Raw genomic sequence first — 22,264 nt, 5'->3', positions numbered from 1 at the left:
TGATCTCTCTGGATGGTACGCAAAATAAGCATTTCACTGTACATTGTTACACGTGACCAATGCTCCCTCTGAGGTGTGCGCACGCACCCATCTTTTGCCACTAGCGCACAAGGGAATTCAAGCTGTGCAAAAAATGTTGTCAAAAGTGGCCTCCGGGCTACCAACAGCCACCCCACCCAACATGCATGTAGTGATAACCAGCAATCACACACCAGCAGAGGCACCCCAGCATTCCATCCCCACAGCATGCATAATTTAAAGAGGGCGATCACACACAATTCCACAGAATTTCAATCCCAGACGAGCCCCCACAATGTAATCGCCTGGCACACACTTGGGTGTCATTTCGGATGGATGGAAGCCACGCTAAAGCCTTCCTTGGCACCGGGGCGTAGGTCAAGTTGCTGTATAGTTCATTTTACAACCGGTATTGGAAGCATTTACCCTTGACGACATTGAGGGCACTGGAGATTTGGGGTGCTCTGTCCAGGAAACTTAGAGGAGGCCCAGTGGGGGAAATGGCTTCTTTGTTTTGTTAAAAGTAGGAATGCTTCTTTGTTGTGATAAGTGCTTTCTCTCGCAGTTTGTTTGGGTTTAGAATTACTGATAATGAAAATTGTATTCATTTGTTAAGCAATTGGGATTAATGTTATTCTCTCTCTTCTGGGTCTGTAAACTAGTGTTGGCGGGCTTTTGGGGAGTGGGCGTGAGGGGGTGAGAGAGAGACAGAACGCGATGTTGTAAGCTGAGCGACGGAACAGACCCCGAGCGGGGGTCTGAGGCTAGGATTTTCAGCGAGGAGAGGAGACTAGGACAGATGTGCCGGGGTGCTCGGTCGATTGCTTCGGGTGGTCCTGAGCTACGAGTCGAGGAGGTCTGAGGGGATCAAATGGTGGCCAGAAGACTTTGTTAATTGAGCTCCAATGATTGTGCACGAAGTGGTTTGGACCTTGTTAAGTTTTGGCGCCTTTTCTTTATTTTCTTTTCCTTCATCTATACTGTATTGTTATTAGTCACTTAGTTCTAGTAAGCTCTATAAAATGTAATCATTTAATTGCACATGGTGTCCTGTCTGTTATTTGGCGAGGTGGGGACATCACACAGCATCCACACAAGCTGATTACCCAGTTTGGCAGGGCCGAAGGCTGCTCCCCCTAGGCAGAAGCAAGCGGAGTGAGCCTGAGACTTGCCCGGGTGTTACATACATATCTGGATATTTGGTCAACTAGCTTTGTAATTTTATAAGTTTTGTTTGACCATTTCAAACAATTTTAATAACACGTGAGAAGACTGATATTTTTACATGCTGTCATACACTATGTGAGAAATAAGACTCACTGATAAGCATTATTTTACTTCTTTTAAACAACGAACAACAAACTGGACTCGGTAGTTTATTATCCTTAGGACAGCTTTGGTTTCCTTCCACTTAAAAATTCATGCGCACATGTTGTTGTCACTGGGCAAAAAAAAATTGCACAGCACAAGATTTTTGTGCCCACTGGACATAACAAATTAGAGGGAATGTTGCTTGTAACAATTATAAACCAATTCCGAATTCCACATGAATTTAATTAACCATACATATTCATTGGCTGAGATCTGACATTTATGTTCAAGCATTTGATTATTTTATTCTAAGCAAGACCACAATCTTATATACCACTAATAAACATTGATTAAAACTTTAACTAACAGTTGGCTAGCATAAAGCCACAAACTTTTTAAGAGCAGAAGATAAATACAGGAGAAGCTATTTTGCGCAGGGTGCTAATATTCCGTGGAAACTGATCCTACCATCCTCCTTTGCAACATGCAATTCTTTCCTGAAGTATTTCCAATATTTGACTCACAGGGTGGGACTTCCCAACCCACTGTGGCATTCAGCCCACTGCACCAAGTCTTGCTCAGACCAAGGTAATCACCTTTCCAGCTCTTAGCTTCATCCCACCCCCTCCGGTCTTCTCCTATCATTTCGCATTTCCCCCTCCCCCAAACTACTTTCAAACCTCTTACTATCTTTCCTTTCAGTTGGTCCTGATGAAGGGTCTCGGCCCGAAACGTCGACAGTGTTTCTCTTTATAGATGCTGCCTGGCCTGCTGTGTTCCACCAGCATGTTGTGTGTGTTGTTTGAATTTCCAGCATCTGCAGATTTCCTCGTGTAAGCACAGGACATTTTGCTTGCATCACGGGAGAAGGACATGTGACAATTCCTTGATTAGACTATCAAAACTATTTGACAGGAAGCCTCAAGATTAGCTTACTGTCACATCGAACCACAAAATGGATCACACTGTTTTCATCAATGACCAACACAGTTCAGGGATGCGCTGGAGGAGTTGGCATGCTTCAGGTGCCAACGCAGCATGTTCGCAACTCTCGAACCAAGTCTGTACATCTTTGGAACATGGGAGGAAATCGGAACATCAGGGGGAAACTGCAGGAAGAACTGCAGGAGATTGGAACATCGAGACAGCAGTAAACGCTGCTGTTGAAATGAGCGACACTCTAGACTGGAACATCAAAACAGTGAGCTGTTAGCCTCCCTCTCACTGTGGCTGGAGTGATACCTCGCTCTCCCTCAATTCCTCTCTCTCCCTTGTTTGTGACAGAGAGAGCCTGAAGCATGTTGAACTGCTGGGGTGAACACTGGTCTTCGATGAACTTTAGGTCATGGTCTCTTTGCTTTGCCATTCCTTGCAAAGATGGGTGGTGCAGAGGCTGTTGCTTTCTGCTGGGGCAGGTGGGGGAAGGGGAGGGGGGGAGATCTGATGCTTTTGCTGCTGCTTGTGTGTGGAGGTGGGGGGGGGCTTTGGGATTCTACTGTTATGAATGTACCACAGCTCTGAGGGGCCGAAGGGTGCGGGGTAGCCCCCTCATTTGTGAGAATCGCAAGATCACTATTGATTTGGGTCAGGAGACCCAGGAAATGAGACAGAGACGTGCAGAATGTCTTGCTCCCCCGGCGATATAAAGCTACGGGAAACGGCCATTGTCTCTTGGAGCCGAACTTGTGTATTACAATACTGTGCTACGTGGAAGCCCTCAAGCAAAGTGGGCTGGTTGAGAGAGGGATTGCATCACCCCCAACCTGATTGATGTCTGAGACCCTGTGAGTCAGGATAAAAGAGGGTCTGTGGGAACAGCCCCTCAGACGCACCAGAAGAAACGCTAGCGATCCCGTAATAGCAGAAGCTGGTGGGGAGGCCACATGCGTTCGGTTCCATTTGCCCCGGAACCGGTGCCCTTACCACGGAAAAATGGCTTTTAGCTAACAACGGGGAAACCAACTCCCAACGTCTCGAAGGAGTGACATCATAAAAGGAATGGGCAAGTTAAACCTCCGTCTTTCTCTCCAACCAAAAGGGCTGCATCCTACAGCTTGAACGAACTAAAGTGACTTTTATATTTCCATCGGACAATACATTATCCACTAGACAACTATAGAGCTATTTCTTCTTGATTCTTATTATACCCGAGCTTTTAGATTTAGTATTGACCATGTATATTATCTGTATGTTTGCATTGATATTATTTTTGTGTATTTTTATCAATAAATACTGTTAAGAATAGTACCATCAGACTTCAACGGACCTCTCTATCTTTGCTGGTAAGTGACCCAGTTACGGGGTACGTAACACTACCATTTTTCTATCATTCATTTTTGGAGATTTTCTTCCGCTTCATGGATGTCTGTGAAGAGTAAGAATTTCAGGTTGTATCCCATATACATTCTCTGATATTAAACAGGCCGTGGTGAGAAGTGAACCCTGACTGCTGGCACTGTACACCCCCCCACCCCAGCAATGTGTACCGGGTGCATTGCTGGTTACCAAGCACAGGAAGCATGTCATTAAGCTGGAAAAAGGGTACAGAAAGGGTTAATCACAAGCATGTTACTGCTCAGTGATCTGCGATGTGTTTAAGTTAATTTTATTTAGAGCAGGGTTTTCCAACCTGGGGTCCATGGGAGGGACCATTACTGGAAGTTTGAGAAATTGATGTTCCAATAGTATGGACATTGATTCCTCTCGCCCTCTCCTTCACCATTCCTATCCCCTTTTCCCTCTCTCACCTTATCTCCTTGCCTGCCCATCGCCTCTCTCTAGTGCTCCTCCCCCATTTTCTTTATTCCATGGCCTTCTATGCTCATCTATCAGATTCCCCTTCTGCAGCCCTGTATCTCTTTCACCAACAAACGTCCCAGCTCTTTACTTCATCCCTCCCCCTCCTGGCTTCACCTATCACCTGGTGTTTCTCTCTCCCCTCTCCCAACCTTTTAAATCTACTCCTCACCTTTTTTTTCTCCAGTTCTGCTGAAGCATCTTGGCCAGAAATGTCGACTGTATTTTTTTCCATAGGTGCTGCCCAGCCTGCTGAGTTCCTCCAGCATTTTCCGTGAATTAAAGCCAGGTTGCTGGTGTAATAATATTGTTTCCCTACTGTGCTTCACTCACCTCTGACGTGACATAGAAACTAAACCAGATCAGCCAGGGGTCACAAGTCAGGAATCATGTGTAAGCCAGACTGCACAGTGTTGATAGATTTCCTTCCCTGAAGGACATTAATGAGGTTTTCCATGCGTCACCAGGAAGCTGAGGGGCAGAGGAGCGAGCAGGGAACCCTGTGTTGAACTCGGTGTGTGGTGATTGGATGGGACCAGGAGCGGAGGGGGGAAAAATAGATAGACGGGGGCAAAGGTCACCGACGGAGGAAGTGGATTCAAGTACAAACACAAGAGGTTCTGCAGGTGCTGGAAACCCTGGGAAACACACACATAAAATGCTGGAGGAACTCAGCACGTCAGGCAGTTTCCATGCAGGGGAATAAACAGTTGATATTTACCAATTCCAAGTCCATGTCTCACCACATGTCCCCACTCCACCCAGTCCTGGTGCAGAGTCTCGGCATGAAACAGTGACAATCCCCTCTATTTTCACAGATACTGCCTGGTCCGATGACTTCTATAGCCCTTTGTTTGATTCCAGGTTCTGCAGTGTCTTTGTGTCTCTCTCATCCACTGCCACTAACCCTCCCCCCTTACGAGTAACTTTGATATTTAACTTCTCCCTATCCCCCCACAACAGTTCCAAGGATAGAGACAGAAGAGGCTGTTGTTGCCAGAATCTGGAGCGAAAATCTGCTGTGAGAACTCTGGATCGAGCAGCATCTGTGGGGGGAGAGGGAGAGGGAAAGGGGGGGGGGGTTGGTGAGACTGGAATCGGAGGTGATTGGTAGACTGAGGCGGGGTGCCAGAAGTACCTGGTAGGGGAGGGGAGTTGAGGGAGAGAGGAAGGTGGATTTACAGAGGAGATTTACCAGGAGGCTGCCTGGATTATACAGCTTGTTTCATGAAGGTAGGCTGAGCAAGCTAGGGCTTTTCTCTTTGGAGTGAAGGAGGGTGAGAGCTTCAGGCTCAGAATGCTGGAGGAATGCAGCAGGTCAGGTAGTATTTATGGAAATTAATGAACAGTGGACATTTTATACCGACCCCACTTTTCTGGACTGGAAAAGAAGGGGGCAAATACCAGAGTAAAAAGGATCACACACAAAATGCTGGAGGAACTCAGCAGGCCAGGCAGCATCAGCAGAAATGAGCGCAGTTGTCATTTCAGGCTGAGACCTTTCATCAGGACTGAAGGGTGGTGGGGGAAGTGGAAGGAGGACAGCTGGAAGGTGGTCGGTGAAGCCAGGTGGGTGGGAAAGGTCAAGGGCTGGAGAGGAAGGAACCTGATAGGAGGGGAGGGTGGAACATGGGGGAAAAGGAAGAAAGAGGGGCACCAGGGGTGATAGGTAGTTGAGGAGAAGAGGCAAGGGGTCAGAGTGGGGAATAGAAGTAGAAGGAAGGGGTAGGGAAAAAAGTTACAGGAAGGAGAAATTGACATTCATGCCATCAGGTTGGAGGCTACTTAGTCGGAAAAGGAGGTGCTACTCCTCCACAATTAGAGTGGCCACATTGTGGCAAAATGGGAGGCCCTGGGTCAACATGCCAGAATGGGAATGGGGAATGGGGAATGGAGAAGTGACTTGATAGGGGTCTATAAGATGATAAGTGGACAGCCAGAGTCTTTTCCCCAGGATAGAAAAGGCTAATACAATGGGAAATAATTTTAAGGTGACTGATGGAAATGACAGGGAGAGAGTCAGAGTTAGTTCTTTTACACCAAGAGTGGGGGGTGCAGGGAACGCATTGCCAAGGGTGATGGTAGAGGCAGATATATTAAAGACACTTAAGCGACTCTTACATAGCACATGGATGATCAAAAAATGGAGGGCTACGTAGGAGGGAAGGGTTAGGTCGATCTTGGAGAAGGTTAAAAGGTCAACATAGTGCGTCAAAGGGCCTGTATGGTGCTGTATGCCCAAATTTCTATGTTCTACCTATATTCCATGGAGGCAGATAAAGGAAAGAGAAACAAACAATAAGAGGCTAATGGAGTGAGGTTGTGGGGGGAGGGAGTCATCTGCTGGAGGGAGATAAGCAGGAACACAGGGATATAAGCACTGGACTCTGATCATACAGCAAGAAGATAGTGGCAAACATGAGGACAGATGTGTATGGCAGGCAAAACCAGAAAGGGGGAGAGAGGGGGTGGGTAGAGGGGGGGGGTGGAGGTGGGGAGAGTGGGGAGGGGGTGAGAGAGGGGATAAAAATGGAGAGTCAGAAGTTAGGAGGGAAAGAGAGATACGGGAGGGAAATTGATAGACAGTGAGGTGTTGGCTCTGCAGTTAGAGTTGAGCTTCACCCTGTCAGTAGGGATGGGTCAGTATGGAAATCGAAGGGGGAGTTGAAATGCCATGAACAAGGGAGCTGGGATGGCAATTGTGGACTGAGTATTCCTTTCTTAACCAAAATAAACTTCATGCATTATAAAAACATTTACAATAATAAAATGTGCAATGCCTTTTCACGAACACAAGGAATTCAGCCGAAGCTGGAAATCCAGAGCAACACACGCAAAATGCTGGAGGAACTCAGCAGGCCAGGCAGCGTCTATTGGAAATGAAAAGCAGTCGATGTTTTGGGCAGAGGTTAATAGTGAAGGCATTTAGTGGTATTCCATCAGATCAGTAAAACAAGTAACACTACAGGCACTCACGTGATCCCCTGGGGCGGTAAACTACTACAATAATTCAGGGTCGACCTCACCCACCTTGGTCCCAGCCCAATAGTGTAAGAACCTGTGGTCCTTTAATGCGCGAGGTTCTGCAGGTGCTGGAAACCCAGATCAACACACACACACACAAAACACAAAATGCTGGAGGAACTCAGCAGGCCAGGCAGCATCTATGGAGAGGAATAAACGGTCGACGTTTTGGGCCAAGACCCTTCATCAGGAATGACCCTCCAACAGTTTTGTTTGATGTTACCGATTCCAGCATCCGCAGTCTTTTGTGTGTTTGTGTATGTGTGTCCTCTCTCTCCCTCTCTCTCTCTCTCTCACACACACACACACACACACAAATTGTCGGCAACTGATCTACAACCTTCGGGACAATCCCTCATCTCCTATCAACAAATCCGGATGCAAGATGCTGGCAGGTGGACAGAGGGACAGAGGGAGAGAGGGAGAGAGGGAGAGAGAGGCACCGGCGACAGAAGTTACCTTGAGACAGATGGTCGCCGAACTCTCGCAGTGCGGACGTGTTGAAGTCGGAGACGCCCCGAGACACGGTGGCAATCCTCAGAGCTCCCCTGAAGTTGTCCAGCATCACCCTTCTCTCGCTCAGGCTGAAGTTCGCGGTGAGGGCTGCACGATGACCGATTGCCGCTTGCTGCTCGGCGGGAAACGTGTAGGTCCGGATCAACAGGGCGGCGAGGAAGATGAGCAGCAGCGAGAACAGCACCAGAGCGACCAGCGCCGTGGTTTTCACTCTGGTTTTCGCGCACCTCATTTCTCTCTGTCCCGGCCGTGGCATGAGTTCATCGGCGGTGGACATTCCCCACTGTCCGGCTCGGTCACTGTGAGGTGCAATTCCAATCAAACGAGATCGGAGAGCGTCTGGCATTTTATATAACGTACTACTCTCTCGCTGCACTACGCCCCGAGCGGCCACGCAGCCAATGAACTGTCTGCTCTCGCTTCGGTCCGACTCCGCAAGCGACAGAGGCACGGTCCGAATTGGGATCGTTATCGCTGACATACGGCGACAGCAGCGCAGTGCGATAGAGTCACGAGTTATATTAACAACAACACACACAGAATGCTGGTGGAACACAGCAGGGAGAAGCTCTATCGACGTTTCGGGCCGAGACCCTTCGTCATTGCTGCCTTCATAACTACCACCAGACAGGGGGTATAGGGGGCTGAAGACACGCACACACAACGTTCTCGAGATTTCTGAATGCACAATGAACCCTGCAACTCTGCCTCGCTGCTTTACACTCCCTTTGCACTACTCAGTGAGTCAAATTTCATACTGTGTATTTCTTACCGTGATTTTCAGCATTTTTACCTATTTCGCCCTAATGTTGCCGCAAAACAACAAAATTCACCTTTGTCAGTGACATTAAACCTGATTCTGATATCAACACAGATAGATAGATAGGCAGTCAGACAGACAGGTAGATAGACAGACAGACAGAAAGATGGACAGATAGACAAACAGACAAATAGAAAGATGGACAGACAGACAGATGAACAGATGGATAGATAGACAGACAGATGGACAGATAGACAAACAGACAAATAGATGGACAGACAGAGAGATAGAAAGATGGACAGACAGACAGATGAACAGATGGATAGATAGACAGACAGATGGACAGACAGACAGATAGGTGGACAGATAGACAAACAGACAAATAGATGGACAGACAGAGAGATAGATAGATAGACAGACAGACAGATAGGTGGATGGCTAATATGTAGATATTGTGTGAAAGAGGAATAGTGATGTTGACTTCCAGGGTTTATGTACCATTTAGAAATCTGATGGGGGAGGGGGAAAACTGTTCCTAAAACATCCAGTGCGGGTCTTCAGGCTCCTGTACCCCCTCCCTGATTGTTGTAATAAGAAGAGGGCATGTCCTGGATGGAGAAGGTTTTTAATAGTGGATGCCGCTTTCATGAAGTACCGGTTTTTGAGGACGTCCTCATGGTGGGGAGTTAGAGCCCGCAATGGACGTGGTTCAGTCTACGACCCACTGCAGCTTCTTTCGATCCTGTGCATGGCAGCCTCCATGCCAGGCAAGAGACCACAAGAGAATGCAGATGGTGTTTGAAGCTCAGTGCAATTTCAATCTAGCGCCTCACTTTCCCCAATCACCAGAGCCCTGCAAATCTCTTCAGATTCCAATCCAATTCCCTTTTGAACCTGTTGCTGAGTTTGTCTCCTTTACCCCCCCCCCCCACTCCAAACAGGAGACAGGCCTCCAGCCTCCAGTCTCAGACGTTTGGTGGGTTACTTTTCCACTGTGAATTGTTCCTTAGTGTATAGGTGGGAGGTCGAATTTAGGGCAGGGGTTTCCAACCTGTAGTCCACAGATCTCTCGGTTAATGGTAAGGCTCCATGGCATTAAAATAAAATGTTGGGAACCCTTGATCTAGGGGGAGTTAATAGGATTGAGGGGAGAATGAAATGGGACCAGCACAGGATTAGTGTGCAGGTGCTTGATGGTCAGCACAGGCTTGATGGGCTGAAGGGGTGGTTTCTGTGCTGTCTGTCTCACATCTCAGCCAACCCATGCAAACCATAAGGCTTCAACTGCCAACTACTCTGGAGAACTGACCTCTACTGTTCCCCACTCATTTGCAGGTCAAGCAGCATCAATGGAGGGGCATAAACAGTTGATGTAGGATCAAGACCCTACATCAGGACAGATCCTCCAACAATTTTGTTTGATCTATGGAGAGGAATAAACAGTCCCCATTTTGGACTGACACCTGATGAAGAGTCGCGGTCTGAAACATCCTCTCATTAATTGCTGCCTGACCTGCTGAGTTCCTCCAGCATTTCGTACATATGTGTTGTTATAAGTTTCTTAATACTTCTGTTTTATGGTTTTTAATTATTTATGAACACTTTCATTCTTTCATTTTTATTTTGTTATTTTTCATCATTTTCTGTCATCTTTCTAATGGTTAAAATGTCTTTAATTGACGGTTTGCATGTGACTCCATCTTCTCTTTGCGGTCCACCCACTCTTTTTGCCTGTCAGAGTCTGTCGGGGATTCTGAGGAAGGGGGCTCACTTATTGCCAGTCACTGAGTGTACATCTCAAAAGACCACTTGATCCAACTTCTTCATTAAGACCAGACAGGCAAGAGGAGGGTAATGGGACCAGAGGGTAGTAAAGTCAGACAGAAGACTAGGTCCAGACTGCTTGGCCCATTGTTTACTTTTAAGGAAGAATTGAACTTGCAGTATCGTCAATCATCGCTGAGTTACAAAGTCAAACAGCATTAGTGTCAGTACATCCTTTGTGGAAGCACACACCCTTGGTATCACAGGCATTGTGGGTTCAAATCCTGTTTCCAAAAAAAAACATGCAACGTCGAGGGAAGGTGCACTGCTAAAGGTTCCATCTGCCGAGTGAGATATTAACAGAGTCCTGATGAAGAGTCTCGAGTGTTTATTGATCCTGCCTGACCTACTGAGTCCTTCCATGTGTGTGTATGTGGATTATTATTTAGGAAAAAACTGCATCTGCAGAATCTCTGGTGTTTATGTCTAAACAGAGGGCCACTATTCATTGCAACAGGAACATATGAACATTGTTGTGGGGGGAGGCTTTGGTGTTCTGATGTTTCTGTCATTCATTCTTTTTTTCAGCTGCCTGATCTGCTGAGCTTCTCCAGCATTTTGCCTGGTTAGACCCACAGAGCTAGTTCAACGATTTTGACCCGGTGATGGTGAAAGAACGGTGGTATATCTTCAAGCCAGGGTAGGGTGTGTCTTGGTGGTCTTCCCCGTGAACTTGTCCCTCTTGCTGGTAGAGGTTTGGGTATGGAAGGGGCAGTTTGAGGAGTTTTTTTTGGGGGGGGGAGACTGCAGGGCATCCTGTAGTTGGTACAAACTGCGGCTTCGGTGTGTTGCGGTGGAGTGGGTGAGTGGCTGTGGATGCAGTGCTTAGCAAGAGGGCTGCTCTGTGCTGCGGCTTGTGGGGGGGGTCGAGTGAAATGTACAGCGGACTGTATCATTTTCATCATCGTTTGCGATGTGCAAGTGTCGTCACACTTCTTCTCACGCCAACATAGCGTATCCACAACTTATTAACCCTAACCTGTACTTCTTTGGAATGTGGCAGGAAGTCCGGATCTTCCAATCACTGGCTACTTCATTCTGATCTTGCACCTTATAGTCCACAGACGATTAAGTCATTGGCTGTAGCTGTTACACTTCATTCTGCATTGTTACTGCTTTACCTTGTTCTACTTTAATGCACTGTGTAATAACTTGATCTGTATGCATGGTAGGCACGACAAATTTTACACTGTATCATTGTACAAGTGACAAAAATAAGCCGACACCAGTAACGTTATCAATGCCACCGGAGACTGGCTTGAAGATTTCAGTGTCGGAAAGACTGACACCGCACAGAACTCACAGCTTGGCCTTGCCACCTGGTCAAATCCCACGCCAGGCTTGCCAGTGATAAACGTTATTACTGTTAATGAATCCACAAACAAACAAAACCTCTCTATTAATAATTCAACTTCAAAAGCCTTAAAGGAGTAACACACAAGCAGACTCATTTAACTTAATTAAATAACAAATAAACATTTATTATTAGAAACCAGCACAGGAATAAACCCTGAGGCTGGCAATATCGTGCCTATTTAATTAAGGACTTCTGCATGCACAATGCCAATATGTCTGCATTCCCTGTATATTCATGCGCATAGCTAAGCCTCTTTTAAATGCTGCTGTCATATTTGCCCACACCACATGCTTCACACATCTCGTACAAGAGAAAATCTGCAGATGCTGGAAATCCGAGCAATGCGCACAGGACACTGCAGGAACTCAGCAGGCCAGGCGTCAACGGAAAAGAGTGAACAGTTGGTGTTTCGGGCTGAGACCCTTCATCAGCACCGGGGAAAAAAGATGAGAAGTCAGAGTAAGAAGGTGGAAGGAGGGGAGGGAGAAGTATAGGGTAGCAGGTGATAAGTGAAACCGGGAGGGGAGGGAGGGGTGAAGTGAAGAGCTGGGAAGTCGATTGGTGATAGAGATACAGGGCTGGAGAAGGGGGAATTTGATGGGAGAGGGAGGAAAGAGGAGGGGAGGTGGTCATCAGGTGTTTGAGAAATCAGTGTTCCTGCCATCAGGTTGGAGGCTACCCAGATGGAATATAAGGTGTCGTCCCTTCAATCTGAGTGTGGCCTCAACGCAACAGTAGAGGAGGCCATGGACTGACATGTGGGAATGGGGACGGGAAGTGGAATTAAAATGGGTGGCCACTGGGAGATCCTGTTTCTTGTGGCAGATGGAGCGTAAGTGTTTGGTGAAGAGGTCTGACAGATACACAGAAAGCCACACCAGGAGCACCGGATACAGTAGATGACCCCAACAGACTCACAGGTGAGGTGTCGCCTGTTTGAAGCCCTGAACGCTGGTGAGGGAGGAGGTGTAGGGGCAGGTGTAGCACTTTTTCCACTTGCTAAGGTAAGTGTCAGGAGGGAGATCAGTGGCGAGGGATGAATGGACAAGGGAGTCGCACACGGAGCGATCCCTGCGGAAAGTAGAAAGTTTGGAGGAGGGAAAGACGTACTTTGTGCTGGGATCCTGTTGGAGATGGCGGAAGTTGCGGGGAATTATGTGCTGGATGTGGAGGCTGGTGGGGCGGTAGGCGATAGGTTGCACATCTCCTTTAAACTTCACCCCTCTCACTTTCAATGCATGCGGTCCGGTATTGGGCAAAAGATATTGGCTGTCTACTCTATCTATAAGTTTATAAACTTCTGTCAGATTTTCCTCAGGATCTGCTGCTCCAGTGAAAACAAGTTTGTCTAATCTCTCCTTGTAGTAGACACCCTCTAATCCAGGCAGCACCCTGGAGAACCTCTTCTGCACTAGAGACTAAGCAATGCACTCTTCCACACAAACAGAGGTATCTCCATGAATCATTTAATTGGTGCTTTAACGCAGTGACTATGTTATGCTGATCCAATGAAGACTATATTTATTGCTGCTGTCATCTCAATAATCACCAGATCATGGAATCATCCCTGTCATCAAACCGTTCTGAAACTTCATTCAGCACAGAGTTGTCAATCTTATCTTACACCAAAGTTAGCTTGATTGAAAACTTTGAGCACCATCTAATTCCTTATTTTCATCTGCCAGTACCAATCATAAATGTATTCTTCAGGTGATAGAAACCATTAAAATCTACGTGCAAACACACACAATATGCTGGAGGAACTCTGCAGGCCAGAAAGCACCTATGGAAAAAGGTACAGTCAATGTTTTGGGCTTGTTTGTGAAAATCTACATGTTAATGGCCAGTTATTATATTTCTGCTGATACAGCTTCCTGGGGGAGGATCACATCCGCCCAGCCCGCTGGAGGTGTCCTTGCAAACGAGGACAAGGGTGTTCCTACCTCACCAGGGGGTATGAGGGCTGCTGGCTATCCCCCACCTGTTTTAGCCCTCCTCTGTACCGGGGTGTGGCCACTGCTGTATGCAAACAGCTACCTGGAGACACAGGTGAGAGCTGAGTGTCCAATGGGAACCAAAGGTCACTCAGAGGTCGCTCACGCAGCTACCCCAGAATAAACGTGATAAGCCCACTTACCAGAGGGGATAACCCTCTTTGGAAACCCTATATGCATATGTGTGTGTGTATATATATGTATCTGTCATCTGTGGGCAAGCCAATTATGAATACAAACTGTTATGAATTATGAATCTCACGTGTTTACTTTTTACTTTTGCAGATAATGTACAGAATCAACTGGAATTTAAATGGAGACCTTGAACAGCAATGTCGATGGACAAAATTTACTTCTGAAATACTTGGCTGGACTATAAATGTTGTCTTAGAAGAGGCGAGAGTGTCAGGAAAGCTGAGGCAGGGATTAGTGGGGTTTCAGCAGCCTTTGGAGATGTGCTGAAATGCAGGGACGGTCGAGAGTCCCGAATGGGTGGGGTTCAGCTGTACTGGGCGGTTGTGGAGATGTACATTGCAGTATCACTGCCTCATATCTCCAGGGCCCTGAGTTCATTCATGACCTCTGCCCGGATTCTGTCTGTTCTTCCTGTTACAGCAAGAGTTTCCCCCGAGTGCTCCAGTTTCCCAAATAAACACCCAGGTCTGCAAGTTAAAAAGAACGGAACCGAAGATGCTGTATAGCTAAAATAGCAGCAGGAAAGGCTGGAAATTCCTCGAAGCCAGGTCCCGTTTGTGGGAAGTGAAACAGCTGAAAAGCCCCTCAGCTTTGAGCTGGAAGTTAAAACTGTTACTCTTCCTGCAGATGTGGTCTGACCCTCCTGAATGTATCCAGCAGATTAGTAGGTTAATTGGTCTCTGTAAATATCCTCTTTCAGGAAGGAGGTACCGGAGCCTGAAAGTGCGCACTCAATGATTCAGAAACAGCTTTTTCCCCTCTGTCATCCAATTTCTGAATGGACATTGAACCCATGAACACTATCTCACTACTAATTTTATCTCATTTTAATATATATATATGTATATTTGCTGTAATTTACATTTTTTTATTATGCATTGCAATGTACTGCTGCTCCATAACAACAAATTTCACAAGTATCACGACATATGCCAATGATATTACACGTGATTCTGGTTCTGAAATGGGGCAGGAATGATAAAATTTGGTTGTTGTTATCAAATTGGGATCGGAGTACAATTACTGTGAACTGATTCCACAACCCGTGGACTCACTTTCAAAGACTCTGCAACTCATATTTTCATTATTATCTGTCTATCTATTTATTTACCTGTCTATCTGTTTATGTATGTGAGCATGTATATATTTATTCATTTATTGCTTTTTGTATTTTCATAGTTTGCCCACCTTTGTACGTTGGTTGTTTCTCAGTCTCTGTATTTGTGTGAGGGTTTTCATTAATTCTATTCTGTTTCTTTGTGCTACTGTGAATGCCTGAAGGAAAATTAAATGTGAAGTTGTTATATGATGACAAACACAAACATTGTTAACAAATTTACTTTGCACTTTGAACTTTGAATGAGTTTATGAGGCACTGCTGGAAGAAAGCAGCATCTATCATCAAGGATCCCCACCAGCTGGGTCATGTCTCCTTCTCAGTGCCACTATTATTACAGACGTTCCATATCATGAGGCTCCGGAACAGTAATTTCCTGTAGCCATCAGCTTCTTGAACTGATTTGCACAAACTAACCCCATCTCTGGACTTGTCTCTGTGTGCTTTCTTGCAGTAATGTCTTGTTTTGCACACTATTTTTTTCTCCTATAATTTATAGTGTGTGTGTTCTCTAAATCTGCATGCTGCTGCGAGTTTTTCATTGTCCCTAAGTAGATTACCTTTATTTGTCACTTGCACACTGAAACATCAAAGCATACGGTGAAACGCGCCATTTACGCCAATGACCAACACAGTCGGAGGATGCACTGCGGGCAGCCCGCATACGTCACCTTGTTTCATAGCATGCCCACAGCGCTCTAATGCTAATCCGTACATCTCTGGAATGTGGGAACAAACTGGAGCACTGGGAGGAAACCCACACACTCGTGGGGAGAATGTACGAACTCCTTATGCACTGCATCTGGAATTGAACTCCGGGCGCCGGCCCAGTGAAACATTATGCTAACTGCTACACTACCGTGACTGCACATGTGCATGTGACAATAAACTTGGCTCAATGGCATGGACTTTGCAGCGTGACTCTTAAAAGCTGTAGTGTGAAAGTTGTGACAAGGCAAGAGTTTAGACAATATCCAGGCAAGGATAGTGTACAGGTAGAGTGCGCTCAACCCAGGCAAGAAAGGCCTTTTAAAGAAGGTCTTTGAGGAGTTTCGCTTCCCTTTGCACAGCAGTGGACTGGAGCCATTTGGCATACACAGACAAAATGAGGATGGAATGGAAGGATTCAAGTTGCACACACCAACTAAGATAACCTTACTAACTTCACACTGCAAATCTTCTCTTTTTCTAATCAGCTGTTATCTTGTAGTTTCAACTGAATTTTAAATCTGTGTAGTGAATGGCAATTAATCTTGCAAATAGGAAATATGAACAAGGTTACCAGTTGGTCTATATCAGTAACCGTTAATCAATTCTATACAAAAGTGTTTTTCCTCTGTTCAGACTTCAGGGCTTCAGGCTGTCCTCCTTGTGCACATGTAAATAAAGTACAGTTGAGGAACGAGGGTGATTCTTTAGACCCCAGTTAATCAGTGTCAACAGAAGAGCTGACAGAGGTTGCTGAGTTAGAATGGTGTTATTTTGTGAAGACTGGGCACACAATTAGCTTTGGAATCTCAGGTTTATTAAGGTAAACTGCCTCAGCCTCCAATGCAAAGCAGTATCTCTCATTCTTGTGGATTTCTCTGCTAACGCCGCTTTGCATGACATGTTGCAGCTGCAATAAAGCTTTGCATCCGTTCTGTCCTTTCATTGTATGATCGTATCTCAAGCTGTGATGTGATATTACTAGTTATTCTTTAACTCCATTTGCTGGTGTGCTTCACTTCAAAACCTGTTAAAGTCCCTCCCTGTTCCTTTCTTTTTAACTCATTCCCCTTCTTCATCCTGTTTAATATCAACCCTGGAACAGCTATGAAAGATTAACATAGGAAGTAGAACACTGCAGCACAGTACAAGCATTTTAACCTATTCTAAGATCAATCTAACCTTTCCCTTCTAAATAGCACTCCATTTTTCTATCAGATATGTACCTATCTAAGAGCTGCTTAAATGCCCCTAATGTATCTGTGTCTACCACCACCCTGCTATGTTGCCACTGGAATGTGTGGCAATACTTCCGAGCTGCCTTAGTTTGTGTTGGTGGTGCTATGAACCCACCACACTTTGTGTAAAAAAACTTCCCTCTGACTCTCCCCCCTATACTTTCTTCCTATCACCTTAAAATTATGCCTCGGCTATTTGCAATTTGCACCCTAAATTTGTAGAATCATTACACATTTCTGCATTCTAATTGATATTCTACAGTCAATTGTAGAATAAGAACCTGCAGATGGAATAAAGAACCGAGAACAGTAGGGCACGGGAACAGGCCCTCTGAATGGTGCCCAGTTTCACTTATCCCTTCTGCCTGCACATGGTGCATAGCCCTCTGTTCTCTGCACATTCAGGGGCTTATCTAAGAGCTTTTTGAAAGCCTGCATCGTATCTGCCTCCACCACCACCACCACACGGGTAGAATATTGCAGGCACTCACCACAAAAAACTTGCCCCACGCATCTCCTTTGAACGTATCCCCTCTTAACGAAAATGCATGCTCAGTGGTATTAGAAACCTTGACCTGAGGGATAAAGATACCAGCTGTCCACTCCATCTATGGCTCTCATATGTTTATAATTATAAGTTTATAAGACTCATAACTTTATACATTTATAGTTATATCAGCCTCCACCACCTCAGAGAAAATAACCCAAATTTGTCCAATCCCTTTTGCTAAACTTTGTGATTCTGCTGAACACTGTGGGCAGGCTAATGTTAGGGCACTTTTTGGAGTCAGGGTGTATCGCAAATATTAATTTCAACAGCAACCAGTCCTCAGATGTGAATGTGGATTGTGGATTGAGTTTAAAATGCAGCACGGTCTTCCTGGAGCTGCAGGCTGGGTTTGGTTGCAAACCAGGAAACACCCCGTCGACCTAAGATGTCTGCATATGCATGAATGCAACTCTGTTTTTGCATGATTTTTAATCGATTTGATATATGTATACTGCAATTGATATATTTATTTATTTTCTTCTATGTGATGTATTGCATTGAACTGCTGCTGCTAAGTTAACAAACTTCACGACACACGCTGGTGATAATAAACCTGATTCTGAGACAGTTGTGGTTTAGTATTCAATCTAGAGTGTCTCTGTGAAGATCTGGAGCTTTGCAAATTCTATGTAACTCAACGGAAGCATTGTCATGCTGAAGTATTGAGTTAAATGATGTCATTGCGCCTACCGAAGCTGTGTTGAGTTACCATTCATCTTAGGGGTTTAAAACTGTGATAACATTTTTGGTTTATGAACCTCTTCTTCCAACCGTGTCTCCAGATATGATGCCTGCTTGTTTGGCAGAATATAGACTTCTATATCTACCAGCTTCACTGTCTTTCTGCAGACTTTGTTCACAGTCAGAACAGTAAGTCAGTGTCAGTACGTGTGGTAACACTTATGGGGCTTCCTTCAGCACATCCTTAGGTTGTTAACGCAAATGGCACATGTCACTGTATGTTTCAATGTACATATGATAAATAGGTTGGTTGGTTGGCTGGTATCTGTCTGTCTCGAAGGACAATGGGTGATGATGATAATCACAAGCCTGGGCAGAAGGTATGGAGACCCTGAGATGCCCAGATGCCAAGATCCCCCTCACGGCCTCACCAGTGTAGTCCAAAGGAAACCCTGTGAAGCAATATGTTTGGCACCAGCTTGGCTGCAGGAGCTGCTGGAAGGATGTTCGATGACATACAGCTGTCTTACAGGCTCCACACCAGATCTGCTGTCTGGGTTTACTCCCGTAGCCTTCGTCTGTGTGCCTGTGTAGCCTTCATCTATGTGTGCAGATCTCCTCCCCGTCTTCTGCAGTTCATCCTGAGCTGGAAAGGAGTTCAGTTTCCGGGTGTCACCGGTGAGGAGGCACTGCGCGAGGCTTGCTGGGAGAGACTTACACATTCAGCTCTCCTTTTCGCAAGAGTGCTAGCCAACTGTGGACGCTGGAACCGAGAGCGACAAGCACTACCCCACTACACTAGCACACTAGCACCCCGGTGATTAGTAAGTAAATCTGAATCCGTATCCTTATATCACCTGCTTTCCAATTTAGGCAGCATCCTGGTAAACCTCTCCTGCACCCCCAGAAACCTAAAATAAAATCAGAAAAAACCAGAGGTTGGGTATAATACATAGAGAATGAAATTAATAGTTTAGGTGTTTAGCATTTGATTTGAACTGAAAATAGATTCATATAGCACAGATACCAGCTCTTTGTCCCACCAGATCCACCATCAAGAATCAATTTCATGCTTTTTATTCTCCCCAAATCCTCATCAACATCAATCATCCTTGTCCTCCCCGTGTTCAGCCACTCTAGGGTTAATTAATTTACCAACCCAAACATTTTCAGATGTGGAAGGACACTAGAGCATTGAGTAGAAACTCACACGGTCACAGGGAGGACATGTACGTCTTCACAGAGAGCAGTAGAATGGACGGGGGTCACTGAGACTGTGAAGCACTGGTTCTATGTGCGAAGGTGCTCCACTAAATCTGGAATCATCCTTCATAACAGCAGAAGATGCTGGAGGAACTGAACAAGTCAGGCAGCATTTATCTAGAGGAATAAAGAGTCAAAGTTTTGGGCGGAGACCATTCATCAGGACTGGAAGAAGCCGGAGTTGTGTTTACCATTTGGAATCACTTTCCATTTTAGTACAATTGCAATGCTGTTTAAAAAAAAACAGGATAAACATCAAGGGCAGGAATTTTGTGAGAACCATTCCTGTTTTATCCTCCAAATCATCCCTAAAGTAAATAGAAAATGCTAAAATACCCTCTATAGCAGTTTTCCTGGCATCTACAGAGCCTGAGCAAGTTTGAATAAACATCTGGATCAAAAAAAAAGAATTTGCAGTTAAAAAAAGTTTTAGATTGGATGCATTTGTTTATAAAAGTAGATGCTTTCAGCATTGTGATTTTAGTTCTCCCAGATATTTAAAAAATATATGAGCAGGTCCAGCCTTTCAACTTTGTAGTAATGGTACATTTAGGTGCCTTTCCCCCACATCTTACCCTGGGGCTTGTGGTAAACTTCCTTTGAGTAACATCTGCAATTTTCCACATTATGTTTAAATTGGATTAATTTTTGGGAAGAGAATTCAGGATAATAAAACTATTGGAAAAACAATTCTTCTTCTCATTCCTCTGTTTTGCTGGTTAATTTGCCTTTCTGTTTATTCAGTGATATTATCAGCAAGGCTGGCATTTAATAGCCATCTCTAATTATTTCCGGAAGTGGGATTTTTTTTTGCTCTGAGGCCTCAGAGGGACCTTGCTGGGAAAGGAGAGCAACTTTCTTTCTCTGAATTGAGTTAATTGGGACCCCATATTTGCAATTCCATCGCTTCGTTCCAGATTAGTATGATCTCTTGAATTTGTCAGCTGCTACAGTAGGATTCAGATGCTTATCTTCAGATCTGCATGCCACTGCAAAACAAGTGAAAATCTGCAGATGCTGTAAGTCCAAGCAACACACACAAAAATGCTGGAGGAACTCAGCAGGCCAGTCAGAATCTATGGAAAAGAGTTAACAGTGATGTTTTGGGCTGAGACCCTACAGCAGACCCTCTCTTGCTACGGGGCTGCCTGTATCAGATAAACTTCAAGGTGTATAATTTACACAGTCTTTGATAACAAATGTGTTTTTATTTCAATATACACTCAGTGGTCACTTTATTAAGTGTAGGAGGTATTATATATTATATTTCATGCATTGAATTGTACTTTCTCCAGTTTGCTCCCACGTCCCAAAAAGGCATGGTGTCAGTGACGTTATGTTACTTCTATTTCAACATATCCTGGATTAACAATAAAGAATCATATTCTGGAGGAATTAAAGAACTTTTATTTACAGAAATAAACAAACACATCTTAACCCCGCCACATGCTGATACATTCTGGCAAACCCCGCGTAGGCTCAGTGCTCTCCAATCAGGAACTGGCACATCATTGCACGTGATATCACCGCATCTTCCTTTCCTTAAAAAGAAAAAATAAAGAACAACATTAATCAAAGCAAAGACATAATTCAACAAGTCTCTATCAGTCTCTCTGTGGGTTTACGAACACGATTAGACCTTCTAAGTGGTACACACAGATCTTGCGTTTCCTTGTTATTATTCACTTGTTTTGTCTCGTCTGCATCCATTAACAAAATCTCTGAATAATCACAACTTCTTTTCCTTAAAGAGAAAAACAAATAACAACATTAACCAATAAACAAATCTATACAAAACTCTAAAGTTGGCTCTTCGCTACCTGAGCCATGACCCTTCTTGTGCTTCTTTTTCTTCTTCTTTTCTGCTTTAAGCTTTTCTTCATCTATTTCAGCTAAATTTTTTGGTATACTCTCCTGGTTAGAATCTGAAATTTCAGGTAAGTAGTTCACGCTATCCTCCTCAGCAATCTGCTTCCCTGCTTCTGTTTGGACTGTATCTTTCCTAAATCCCTCCACTTCCATTTGTAATGAAATACGAATATCCTTTTCTTTATCTAATTCATTCATTAACTGTGTAATCTCTTTTTTATGTTGAGACGTCATCAGTTCAATAAAACTTCTCAATTCCGTTACTTGTGCTTTCACTTCTTGCTTATGCTGAGCCCACTGTGAGCGTTCTTGCTCTGGACGGTGATTGGACTGAATCTCATATTCTCTCAGTGTCTCTTTCATTATCACTTGCATTGAAGCAACCTCATCCTCCCATTGCTTTTTCACATCAATTGCCTCCTGTCTGGTTGTCACAGACTCTGCAGCTACTACTTTTATATTCTCCATGTCAGCATTTTCATGAAGCGCATCTATATAAAATTCCTCATGTTCATCTTCAATCACTGCATTTACTTGTTTCATTTCATTTTCCCTCTTTCTACTTCTACAACAGCGTGAAAAATGATTAATCATACCACAGCTGTAACAAAGTTTGGCACATGCAAAACACTGATTTGGACCATGTTCCTGCGCACAGCAATCACATGACTTTTTTCAAATGCCGTCTTGCTCTCCGTCGGTTGTGTCGACGTATTATTATATTTCTTGATATATTAACTCTTCTTTCTGCATTTACAATGCAGTTTTCGACAAAAAGCTCTCCAGCCTGCGACATTATGGCCTCAGAAGCTTTGCAGAGTGTGAAAGCTTTTTCAAAATTTTAATCTTGCTCATGCAAAAGCCTTTCTCTCAGAGCATTATCCCGAATGCCACAAACCAGTCTATCTTTAATGAGAGAGTCCGTGAGCAATCCAAACTCACACGTTTTACCAACAACACACACAAAATGCTGGTAGAACACAGCAGGCTAGGCAGCATCTATAGGGAGAAGCGCTGTCGACGTTTCGGGCCGAGAACCTTCG

The 22,264-nt window shown here is 44.8% G+C and overlaps 1 protein-coding gene and 1 long non-coding RNA gene across 3 annotated transcripts in view; one reads left to right on the top strand and one right to left on the bottom strand.

Moving 5' to 3' along the window:
• Nucleotides 1–8,147, bottom strand: part of LOC132381015 (N-fatty-acyl-amino acid synthase/hydrolase PM20D1-like) — a 109,411-nt gene extending 101,264 nt beyond the window's left edge. For both annotated transcript variants that reach the window (XM_059950099.1, XM_059950098.1), the window contains exon 1: nt 7,609–8,147. In XM_059950099.1, the coding sequence (XP_059806082.1) occupies nt 7,609–8,146 (538 nt within the window). In that variant the 5' untranslated portion in view covers nt 8,147. The remainder of the gene's footprint in view (nt 1–7,608) is intronic.
• Nucleotides 8,148–8,281: 134 nt separating this feature from the next.
• On the top strand, nt 8,282–14,021 carry LOC132381019 (uncharacterized). Its single transcript, XR_009507902.1, has 4 exons — nt 8,282–8,405; nt 10,778–10,889; nt 12,432–13,401; nt 13,886–14,021. It is a non-coding gene; the product is annotated as an uncharacterized LOC132381019 (long non-coding RNA).
• The last annotated feature ends 8,243 nt before the right edge of the window (nt 14,022–22,264 follow it).

Source organism: Hypanus sabinus, chromosome 25, assembly GCF_030144855.1.
Source record: "Hypanus sabinus isolate sHypSab1 chromosome 25, sHypSab1.hap1, whole genome shotgun sequence".
In the NCBI taxonomy this organism is placed as follows: domain Eukaryota; kingdom Metazoa; phylum Chordata; class Chondrichthyes; order Myliobatiformes; family Dasyatidae; genus Hypanus; species Hypanus sabinus.
The sequence above is the reverse complement of the archived record's forward strand: the minus strand, read 5'-3'. Positions and strand labels throughout refer to the sequence as shown.